The 12,794-nt window shown below is 35.1% G+C and overlaps 1 protein-coding gene across 2 annotated transcripts in view; it reads right to left on the bottom strand.

Moving 5' to 3' along the window:
- Positions 1-12,794, bottom strand: part of Arap2 (ArfGAP with RhoGAP domain, ankyrin repeat and PH domain 2) — a 138,664-nt gene that overhangs the window by 106,904 nt on the left and 18,966 nt on the right. For both annotated transcript variants that reach the window (XM_042678252.1, XM_042678251.1), the window contains exon 6: positions 2,796-2,865. In XM_042678252.1, the coding sequence (XP_042534186.1) occupies positions 2,796-2,865 (70 nt within the window). The remainder of the gene's footprint in view (positions 1-2,795; positions 2,866-12,794) is intronic.

Raw genomic sequence — 12,794 nt, forward strand, 5'->3', positions numbered from 1 at the left:
TTCACAAGCTAAAAACAATGTCAATTTAACATCAGGACGTTGTAGCTTCTCATTCTGCTCATTCATAATCTATCATGAGATCCCAAGATAAATCTTGTTATTTTTTTTCAATAGTGTAGAATTAATTTTATATTTTTCTTGTAACAACTAAAGGTAAAGACACTGTAGAGGGAAAAAATGTACTCAAATGACAACAGGCTCAAATGCCTACATTTCTCAGAGTGTGAAATGTTTCTTAAGGAAAGAAATTTTAAAGCATCCCTTGAGCCATAGCACACAGATATCTAGGTCAAATCTGTCATTTATCTACCACTTTCAGACAATGAAACGACCACAGGGCAATTCTGCTCACAGCTGAGTGGGAATGTGGGTGAGTTAGATTTCTTAGCAGGGGATAAAGGTATCAAGGCATTGGGAATGATGCCATTTTCTGTGACAAAATGAAGAAATCCTTATGGAGACATGATTGGACAACATTGAGGGAAGTGGAAGCAAACGAAGGACAGAGGCATCTCTGCACACTACCTTCAAGTGCACATTTAGACCATAAAAGACCCAACTTCTCTGTTCATATACTAGCTAAAATTACGCAGCCAGACAAAATAATAGCTGTGACCACACTGGTGCACACTGGATAATAACAGAAATTGCTTCCTGGTAGGAAACACCCACCCCAGTGTTTTTGTGTTTTGTTAGAGTGAAAACAATCCCCTGGACAGTTCATGGATAATTCCATAAGAAGCTGCAATTTAAATACCTGAAAAATAAAGATTAGGCTAAGGGATTGTAACAACTCAGTGAAATATAAAGTTTTTTATTACATCAATATCTACAAATATGAGCGCTCCCTTCATCCCACTGCAGTTGAGATTGGCTCTGAAAGGAAAAACAGATACAGAAAAAAAGTCCAGTGGGACACAGATATGAGACAGTCTCTCTTATTTGGGAATAAGGATACTATCATCAATAACACCTCATGACATGGAGGCCTGTCTCACTCTTCAACAGTTTTACTTCCTCTTCTCAATCAAACCAGGGAAAAGACACGGGTGCTAAGAAAAAGTAGCAGTCTGATCCCCTGAAATACAGGCTGTACTGAACTCACCCTTGGCACAGAAAATATGTCAACATTCAAATAGATAAGCAAATTAGACAAAGCATGGAAAGCAGTACACTAGCTTTTAAAAATGTTCATCTCGCCATCTTACAGTTCTCAAAGAGGTTTGTCCAAACCTACTTTACTTAAACACATTAACCTTTATTTAAACCTTCTATTACTCCCAGCCTTATTATATGCAGTGTGGGACATACAATCATATGGTATCTTCTATAGAAAAGCAGGTACTCTTCTGCCTTGCAGGACTATAACAGCAATATAAGAAATCGCTGTTTGAGCCACAGATATCACTAATAATAGTCCATGGAAATCAAAATAATCAAGAACACAATGAGAATGTGGCTAAATCTTTTAAGTTTTAAAGGGAATGTCTAAAGGTAAGCTAAAACATATCTAATTCTAGTTAACTAAAATGTGTCATATTTATTATTCCCCACTCTTTATTAATACATTTACAAATATAGAAAAATTCAATAGCATATGAATCTAGATTATATGTAACTATTATATATAGATATATTTGACAATAATTACTGTTATCCCTTTAAGCTAAGGAAGAACCAGTTCCAGAAATATTTCAGACACCAAAATCCATAGTTACTCAAGTTCCTTAAAATAATGTATTTATATTAATCTATATGTTTCCTCCTATATACTTTAAATCATCTCTGGGTTACTTGTTTAACCATGTCCAATTGAAATGCTACATAAATAGTGTACTGTATCAATGAAATAATAAGATAATAATGTCTGTGTACGAACAGTACAGGTGCCATTTCTTCTGAATATTTTTGATCCATAGTTAGTTGAATCAATACCAATATATAGTCTGAGGATATGGAAGGCTGGCTGTACATTCCCCAAAAGTGATTTAACTATGTATATATACAGACAATTGTACACATTTACAAATATTAATAAACATTCAATATGTGAAAGGCATTGGCAGATCTAATGACATTACCCCCTATGTACTTCAGTCTACAGCTATTAAGAATGAGGACAATCTCATATCTACAAAAATACATGCTTAGAACATGCAATCCACATAATGCTTTCACATAATAAGATTTTTATGAGTTCTAACTGTAAACAATCTTCCTTATATTCATCTTCCACATTCTATTTCATGTAGCCTTAATCTCCAAAATGAAATATTATATATATATATATATATATATATATATATATATATATATATAAAATCAATGCTATGTATGGTCTATCTTTTCCCAGATGAGCTTTTCATTGTTCTTTGTTTCTGGATGTACAAATAGCCTAGTCCTTGAAGGCTTATAGCAAAGGAAATCTAATACAGCAAGATTCTTCTCACTTGCAGAGTACAAAGCAATCAACCCACCCCTACTTTGCCATTTTCTATATAGAACTGACTTGTAAACATTCCTCAATGCTCTCTGTGACAAAAGCAATTTTTTATTCATCTTTATATCACTCAAAGCATTTCCTATGGTTTTGAAGACATACCATATGTAATTGTTACATATATAAGCTTGAAAAATGAAATGTAAAATTATGAAAAGAATGAGTTTATCATATGCAAATTCTTTTCATCCTGATGATCTACCTCCTATTTTTAAAAACCAAACTATTTGTTTAGTTCCCTGTAGTATTCTTAGGACACTGGAAGGCATTTTTGAAAACTGTAAGATGTACTTACCCTTTCATTATTGAAGTAAGAAATGGTAAGGCCATCAAATTTCACCCATCTCTTCTGAAACATGCGTTTTCTGTCAAATATATGAAATTGTTATTTTACATTCAAGTACCAGGAACTTAGATTTCAAGTGCATTTGTTACATAATGATGTTGCATACTTCCCATTTGTTGCTTGTTTAAGAAATAAACTATGCCGGGCGCCAGTGACTCATGCCTGTAAACCTACCTACTCAGGAAGCTGAGATCTAAGGATCACGGTTCAAAGCCAGCCTGGGCAGGAAACTCTGTGAGACTCTTCTCTCCAATAAACCACTAAAAACCAGAAGTGGTGCTGTGGCTCAAGCAGTAGAGCACTTGCCTTGACCTGAAGAGTGCAAGGAAAAGCACCCAAGCCCAGAGTTCAAGCCCCACAACTGACAAAAAAAAAATAATTTTTTTTTTATAAAAAGAAAGAAACTATATATAAAGAGTTTCTAGTCAGTTCACAAAGACATCTAAAATAATAATACTGTTAAGAATGTTGTGTTAAACCAGGCACCAGTGGCTCATGTCTGTAATCCTAGCTGTTCAGGAGGCTGAGATCTGAGGATTATGGTTCAAAGCCAGCTCGGGCAAGAAAGTCTGTGAGACTCTGATCTCCAATGAACCAACAGAAAACCGGAAGTGGAGCTGTGGCTCAAGTGGTAGAGTGCTTGCCTTGAGCTGAATTGCTGAGGGACAAAGCCCAGGCCCAGAGTTCTAGGCCCATGACCAAAAAAAAAAAAAGAATGCTGTTAAACACAGATGTGAGGTGGTGTAATGCAAAAGAGAATATGACATAAACTCTACCACTAAACTCATGTCCAGCAATGGAGACAATGCTTAAATGAAGATACACATAAAACTTCCATCCCTCATTAAGTTTCATATACATATTTTAATGTACCTTGATTTTTGCTTTACTGAATGAATAATATATTTTTCTGAACTAGCAAAGCTTTGTTAATTGGATTTATGCATATAAATTATTAATTTCGATTATTATAAGCTACAGAAGCCCTGTCAAAATATAATTATTTACAATCACGCAAAATGTGTTTAAATGTTTGTTATTATTGTTGTTTACTTTTTTCTTAAAAAAAAGGACCATGTGAAATTACATTCAATTTAAGATTGTTACTATCATATAATAATATCCTGTTTAGGCTTAAAAAATAAAACACTCAGTTGTTCTAAGTTTCTAAGTGAGGAATGCTGAACCTCTTCTATTTAGGCTTGTTTTTGTTTTGCTTTTTACTTCTCCCTTTCCTGAAGTCAGACAACACACTGATTTTGAAATCCTGTTCTCTCTGTGGCTTTCAGTGTGGACCAGTACCATCTGGATATGTCTGGCTTTTAAACTAGCTTCTTCTTGAAACAAAACTATTTTAGAAGAGTCTCTTCTAAACAAACAGGTAAACACCAACCAAGTTTACCTTAACCTTTTTCAGTTTTCTAACACATTTAAAGAGTTGATATTAACTTCCTGTGGCTTTTCAAAGATTTAAAGACAGAAAGAGAACTTCCGTGCTTCTGAAGAGTTTCGTCTTCTGGCAGCTTCCCTCCTCACATGTGTATTATACTTCTGTGAGGCACAGCGAGCCACCCAAACCAGGTCAGCATTTGTAAGCGCCTGAGGTCAAAGTAGACCAAGTCATGTCAAATGGAGGACGTTTCTCAGTACAGACAGAAGAAAAGAATTAGGTATGAAGTAATAAGAACACTGAAGGACCTTAACACCATCTAACCACACTGACCACCCAGGCCTTATCTCCTTTATCTCTTTGTTTCTTGAAACTTCCCTTGGCCTGTGTGCAGTGTCTCTTCTTCACACTGCAGCCGTGTTAGAGACATTGGTTTTCACTTTCATCAAAAGTTAAAAGGTAAAGAAATCAATATTAAGCAAACACGCTATAATTATACATGAATACATAAATGATCACTTTGCACTCATTTCGTGTTTATCTTTGCCATACTTAAAAGGCAGGCAAGTACTTTATTACACAACCCCCACCATAATTTGGTAAATCAAGATTTTTGGTTAGGGACCCATCTACTCTGTACCACCTATGGCAGTAAGTTAATAGCTCAGCAGCTCGTAGAATATCCCATTTTAAATTAAAACTAATCTCCATGTGTGGAGGGAGATGGTGGCCACAAGCATCTCCCTTATGTCCCCCATCTTTCCCTGATTAACTTCTTATCTTTCAGGATTATTCCTAAACCCTGTACACATAAACTACTTTCCTGATGACCCAATCCAAAACTCATCACAAAGCTATACTATCTCAAAGCAACTTTCACTTATCTCCTAGCACTCAACACAATCTCTGGTCAAATAAACTTGTTCACTTGCTTACTAGCATTCTCTCACTCCTTATACTTCACAAGAGCCAATTTTGAGCAACAACTGACAGTAATAAATATGGCACTAAAAAAAAGAAAGTGTTGAATAAATGATTATACACAGTCTTTTTTCCAACTATGGAAAAGATATTACAAAAACAAGGCCCTCTATTTAATCTTTTAAAATAATGCTTGAAGAAAGGGAGGCAAACCATTAAGAACTCAGAATTAAATTCTACTTGCCAAAATACCAAATAAAAACCGCTTAACATAATTGCAGCTACATGGAGTCATAAAGCTCTGTAGACTTCTACCACAATTTACATAAGCAATTGTGAGGTCCGGGGTATCTTCTAGGAGCTAGTAATTATGTCTGCTGGTAAATGAGAGGTAAGAAAGAAGCCGGATAGCTCAGCATTTCTTAGGCATAGAGATCAAAGATGCTACCATCTGATGAGCTACATTTCCCTCTCTGGCACTGTACTGCTAAGCACATACCCTACTCTTGTATCTTTGAAAAAGCCAAAGAAAATCAGAAGCTATGAATCTCAAGGCCTAAAAAAAAATGCTCACAACCATTTGAATTTTCTCAATGTCAGCTAACCATTAAATGTGCTTGATTTTAAACTCAGTATTTTTTAAATTAAATCTCTATCTCAATCAAGGAGAGAACAATTAAAGATGACAAATCCCATCCCAAATAGAAAAGCAATGAGATCAAGACATGTTTGTGAACATCTATAATTCTAGCATTAGAGAGGCAAAGGAAGAAGGAGGCTAAGTGTGAAGCCAGCCTAGGTTGCACTGAGAGACTCTGCTATTAAACTAGAGAGAGCAGAGGTACAGAGAGAGACAGTGCAAAGGGGCAAGGTGGGAAGAAAAAGAAAAGAACAAGAAGCACATGGTATAAAAATATTCAAATGTTTTTGCCTTCATGCAATTGTTTCTAACATATTTATTAGATGATTTCTTTGTTGCTTTGTATGTCCCTCCCCGACGGTATAACCCCTGCTTTCACTGTATTTGATGTTGGTATAATTTGTGGAGGGGAAGGGAAAAAACAAATCATTTAAAAAGGGATACAGTCCCACCAACAATGAAGTAAGGTTCCTTTCTGTCCACTTTTGGGCACTTACCCTAATGTTTACAAAAAAGACCACACTAAAGCTACCAGCACAACTATGTTTATTGCAGCATTATTTACCATAGCTAAGATATGGAACCAACCCAGATGCCCCTCAGTAGATGAATGGATCAAGAAGATGTGGTATATATACACAATGGAATTCTATGCCTCCATCAGAAAGAATGACATTGCTCCATTTGTTAGGAAATGGAAAGGCTTGGAAAAAATTATATTAAGTGAAGTAAGACAGGCCCAAAGAAACATAGGTCCCATGGTTTCCCTTATTTGCAATATCTAGTATAGGTATGAGTCAAGCGGAAAAAGTCAGATAATGTGATGTTAGGAAAACGAACCCTCAAATATGTATTTTAATGTTTTTGTTTCTTTCATGCATGTGTTTCTAACGAATTCATAAGATTATTTCTTTGTTGCTTTGTATGTCCCTCCCCCACAGTGTAACCCCCGCTTTCACTATATTTGATGTCAGTATAACTTGGGGACAAACAAGTCGTTTAAGGATTCAGGTGGACCTGTTGCAACAATGAGAAGTACAAAATGTCATGTCAAAACCAGCTTTACAATGTCGGAGTGGGGGGGGGAGGGGAGGTATGATTGGGTGGGGGGGAGGGGGGAGGGTGGGAAGGGAGGTGAAGGGTAAACAAAGGAGGAGGCTGCAATGCTTGGTAAGAAATGTATGCATTATCCTGCCCATGTAATTGTAACCCCTCTGTACAGAATGTTCTCAAATAAAATAAAATAAAATTTAAAAAAAATAAAATAAAATAAAAAGGGATACAGGTGGACCCACTGCAACAATGAGATGTACAAGATATTATGTCAAAAAACGAACTTTATAACTTTGGCTGAAGGGGGAGGGGAAAGGTAGAGGAGGGGGAGTGGGGAGAAGGGAAGGGATGGGAAGGGGAAACAAAGAGGAGGCAACAATGCTTGATAAGAAATGTACTCATTATCTTGCCCATGTAATTGTAACGCCTCTTTATGGTATTTTCACAATTAAAAAAATAAATGTAGCAAAGCAAAGAGACACCATTCTATAGTTTAAGCTGTTTTGCAATCTTACACCAAAATGTCACTTCTGATAATCATTCATTCATTCTGACATTCAAACTCTTCAAACAATACCTTCAGGCCCCACTCTCTTATCACTAGACCTTTTCTTACCCCATAGTCTTCTCATTTTCTGTACTTTGGAAAGTGCTCTCTAGTTCCTGACATAGCAGGATCCTTTCTTTCCTCCAGTTCTTAGCTTAAAGGTCATTTCCTCCAATCACACAGATCCTTATTCTCTTGCTCTATTTCTTCACATTAATTAAACATACCAAAACATAATTATATGTTGTTTTGTTTTGTTCATGTCCCACACTAGATGTGAGATGCTTGAAGGTAGATGGTGTTTGTTATGTTTATATAAAATCACTAAGGACCACTGATCTTAGTATATAAAATATGCTTAATAGATATCTAGTAAATGAAAGGATTTAAGTGGAAAATGCATATTCAATTTTATATTTTATAATTCTTATAGCACTTTACCTTAAATTTCATTTTTTGCTTTATTTTCAAATGCTACAGTGTTTCTATTAAGACAGAATCAAAGTTTTATGAACCTAGATCATTACTGGGAAAATGATGATCTATTCTAGAAAGTTGAAAAACTATCAAATATAATATAATTTAAAATATTCTGTATTTAAAAAGATTTAACCAACATATCCCAATACTTCTACTCCTCTGTTTCTGGTAACTACAATTCTACTCTATTTTTACAAGTCTGATAGTTTAACATTACACATATAAGTGGTGTTAGTCAAAAGGACAAATGTTCAATTGAAGCAATTTTGGAAATGCAACGTAAGTCTGATGACCATGTAAGTCTGTCTTACCATAGTAAGATATTTTATACATATAATTTGCTAAGAAAAATAGATGGTAGGCGGTCTCGTAACCAAAAAAAGGGTAACATTTGTTATCATTATTCTGGTTAATATTACTATGCCACAATGTACACATCTGTCCTACTTCTTAAATACAATGTTTGTCACACACTGTATTTTTTCTGTGTAACGTGCATTTAATACTCCCCTATTTAATATAAAAATAATTAACTTCAAATGTCTCTTAGCTTTAATTTACATAAACAATGAGTAATCTATGTTGCTCATTAAATGTGTCAACATTCAATTAACTATTTGCTGCATATGAACATCATAATTGAATTATAAAAATTGGTTTATTAAAGACAGGAACTTAGACCCATTTATCCTTCCTTGCAGTATTATTTCCCTTCCAATCATTGGATTTGGAGTTAACACTGTAAATCCTATAAATTAATCAAAATTTCCTCTGTATAATTAAAAAAGAGCTTGAGAAGTAGTTTGCTTCAATATTCTAATACAAAACTTTAAACTATTTTGGCCAAGTACACTGGCAGATGCACTCTCCAAAGTATTCTTGCTGAGGTAGGAGGATAGAGAGTTCTAGAAAAGGATAGGCTACATAGTTAGTTCTAGGTCCATGAAGGCTACATGGTGGCACTCTCAATCAAAGCAAAAAAGAAAGCTTTTAGTTTAATAAATATGATTGGAACACTAAATTTTTAAGAACTGTTCTATGACAGTGACAAATGTTTCTCTCCTTTATTAATACACATATCCTAGGCATTGGACAACTAATTCCAGTGGAATTAGTATGATTAAAATACATTTTATTGGGGATCGTTAAAGTACTTTTAAAGTTTTCACTGAAGTTAGACTTTTACATGTTATTTATCTGATTAATTTGACCTATGAACATCTATAACACAAAAAGACAAAGTACAAAAGGCAGAACCACTTAGCCTATTTCAGAACCTAGGCTGCAATAATGTGATACAGATTCAACCTGAAATAACAATAGTGACAGCATTAAAAAGAACTGTAATGCTTCAATCAATAAAGAACTATATTTGCCAATGCAAAATAGTCATCACTTTCATAATAATACCCAGTGCTTTGTTACAGGCCCGGTGACAAACTACGTACAGTCAGTAACTCACTTAATCCCCCATACGATCATCAGAGACAAGTAATATTATTATCCTCAACTCTCCTGATGGAAGACCAGAGCCACTGTTTGTTTACATAATTTCCCCAATGACACAGAACAAGTAGAGAGTGTACTGGGCAGTCAAAGCTAACCACACCAGAAAGACTCTAGTACACTTGATGGCAAAGCATTCTGGAAATACCTTTAGGAAATAAAAACATTTAACCTCCGCACATTTTACAGGTGAGTTCCTCCACACATTTTATAGGCGAGTTCAATTTGGCAAACTGTTTCAGAATTCCTCCAGGAAAAAGAAAAGGTAAGATAGACAGAAAAACACATTAGCCTGGGCTTTATCTTATTTTGTTTTTAGGGTTCTGAAGGGAAACATTTCTTTAAGAAGCTTTTTAAGAATAATTTATAAGGCTTGTGTAGTATTATTGAACGGATTTCTACAAACTCTTCCCTGGAGCTGTGGTAGGGCAGGTGGTGTAAAGTTTCAACAGCTTTCATAAAAACAGCCTCACCACCTGGTGTCAGTTTGGTTGCCTCCAAATGGGTATCTTAAAACCTCTTTTTAACAACAGTGTACACACAGCAGTTACATCTGTATTTGTGAAGTGCTCCTACATAGGCCCTACAGTTTGCTTTCATTCCCAAGGACCACCAGTTATTGTTATCTTTTTAAAGACTATGTTCTTAAATGTTAAAATGTCCCAAAACCCAACAAGCATGCTAAAAGACAGTATTAATTTAAGGTGACAGAGGCCACTGAATTGTCACCTTTGAAATCCCCCAACTGGAATGAACCTTAAAGGCGCTATTTCAAATTAATAGTGTCTACTCATGATGGTATATATGTCATCAGATATGCATTTCTCGGTTACTCTCAATAACCTCGAAAAAAGAGAGGATATCCTCAACATGCTATTCCATATTTACCTTCCTTATTTGCATAATCCTAAAGGATTCCAGCTTATTTTATTTTCTCATCTACTCTGACTGCAATCTCAAAAAGTTTAGATTTTTGCTTTTTACCTACCATTTTTAATAACTTTAAAATTAATTTAATAACTTAATGTTTATTAATTTAATAAAATGATCTTTAATTATTTTAATGTGTTTTCTTATTATTCTTTGAAATCTGAAACTACTAAATGATACTGCATTAGAAATCTTTTACATAGAGTCAAGAGCAAGGAAATACACCAGTATTTCAGTGAAATGGCAGTATTTTACTGAAGTGCACTTTGAAGCAAATAACTAACAATTGCCAAGAACTAAATGAATGACAAAACAAGCACAAAATATAATTCTCTTCAAACCCAACTTTGAACCCTTCAAATGAGGAGGGAAGGAAGAATTTAATACCAAGTTCCAAGGGCCAGTGTTAAAACCCAAATTTTATTTTTAGTATTTGTTCTTTGTTTGGCTAGAATCTGCTATTTGTTCATACCTCATAGGCACAATGTGATGTTTTGACTTGTGTATTTATTAGATAATCACCAACTCAAGGGTAATGAGCACCTGATCACCTTAAACTTCTATATTTGTTCAAATGCATCTCTTCTAAGGTATGTAATGTATTATTGTTAATATTACTGAGATTTCTAAGACACCAAACCAGAACTCACTCTTCCTAAGCTTTCTCCATTGCTTCAGCTCTCCCTGCCTTGGGTACCCATTACTGTACTTCTCGCTTCTATGAGATTAACTATTCTCTTCCTGGCATATCTTACTTAGCACAGTATCTTCTAGGTTTAGCCCATGCTGTTGCAGTTATGTGCAGCCTGAATTTAAAGTGCAACTGCTATTTTTTATTTTAAATCTCACATACGGCTTACCATTTACTGAATGCAGTATACAAAAATCAATATTTACATCTCTTTCTTCTATGGAGCCATCTTCTAACATGAACTAGCTCCAAGTGAAGACGATCAACTAAGCATCTACATTTAGTTTCATAACTCTGCAAAATACAAAGACATGCCTTCAAACCAGCACTGATCCACAGAGATGACAGTAACAACATTTACAAATCTGGAAAGAAGAAGGGCTAGGAACTATCTTTGAAACCTTGAAGGAAGCATGGACCAGTAACTCATACTTCAATCCTAGCTACTCAGGAGACTAGGAGCTGATAATTAAGGTTCAAAGCAAGTTTGAACAAACAAGAGACATTTTTCCTTCAATGAATCAGCAAAAGAGGCAGAAGTGGAGGTGTGGCTCAAGTGGTTCAGCATTAGCAGCTGCCATGAGCCAGCCAAGCAAGTGCAAGGCCCTGAATTCAAACCTTAGTGCCATCAAAATAAATAAATAAAACAAAATTCAGTACACTAGGGATCTAGAAGACCATGGATTTCTGATCTGATAAAGATTGTCACACATGATAAATTATCAATATATCTGGTTAGAAAAAGAAAATCAGAAGCAAAGTGTCGGTAGCTCACGCTTGTAATCCTAGGTACTCAGGAGGCTGAGATCTGAGGATCAAGCCCCATGACCAACAAAAAAGAAGAGGAAGGAGGAAGAGGAGGAAGAGGAGGAGGAGGAGGAGGAGCAGGAGGGGGAAGAAGAAGAAGAGGAGGAGGAGAAAAAGAAAAACAGGTATGGTCTCAATATATATATATATATATCATCATCTATATTTTCTCGGGAATATTTAAGCTCTGCTTTATTCAAACAAAGGATGGGATGGGAACAGAGAGATAATGATTTGAGATTTAGGGAAAATAAAAACACAGAGCTATGCATAGAAAATCCCCAGACAGTAATACGGAAGAAAGCAGGTTGACTGTTGTACAACAGGACTGGGAACAACCAGCCTGATAAATGAGTTCTCTTAGGAGGCTATGGATGATGAAACTGGCAAGTCTACTCCTTTGGTTACTTCAGAGATTTATACTTCCAGGAAGAATCTCTGGACAAACAAACAAGCACATCAAAAAAAGTTAAGCCAACAACCACCACCGTAACAACAACAAAAAAATCAGTGATTTTTTTAACTCCAAAAATAGAACTTGTAAATGAAAGCAAATCTAATTTTCTATGCTACATGATTCAAACATGTATACTAAACACTAGAAAGCATACAAAGATAGATTAGGAAAGACCGCTATGTAACAATAGCATTTATAGTCATCAGAGTATAGAACTTAACAAATACAATCCAAGTATTTCAAATAACCATATTTTAAAAAATGGGGTTTATGATAGAAAGAAAGGAGAAGTTGGTGGCAAAAACAAATACAATCTTCATACTTGTACATCTATAATTAACTGAAAAGTTTTAAAAATCAGAATAAAATACATAGGCTAAATGTGTGGCTCAGCAGAAGAGCGCCAGCAGCACTAAATTAAAAGTAAATTCAATTAAATACACAAATAAATGACAAACCTGAAGCTAACTGCCTCTTGTAAAGAAGATGAAAGGAAGGGAAGTTGCCATTTTTTTAACACATTATG

Source organism: Dipodomys spectabilis, unplaced genomic scaffold, assembly GCF_019054845.1.
Source record: "Dipodomys spectabilis isolate Male_0828 unplaced genomic scaffold, ASM1905484v1 ptg000043l, whole genome shotgun sequence".
NCBI classification, from domain to species: domain Eukaryota; kingdom Metazoa; phylum Chordata; class Mammalia; order Rodentia; family Heteromyidae; genus Dipodomys; species Dipodomys spectabilis.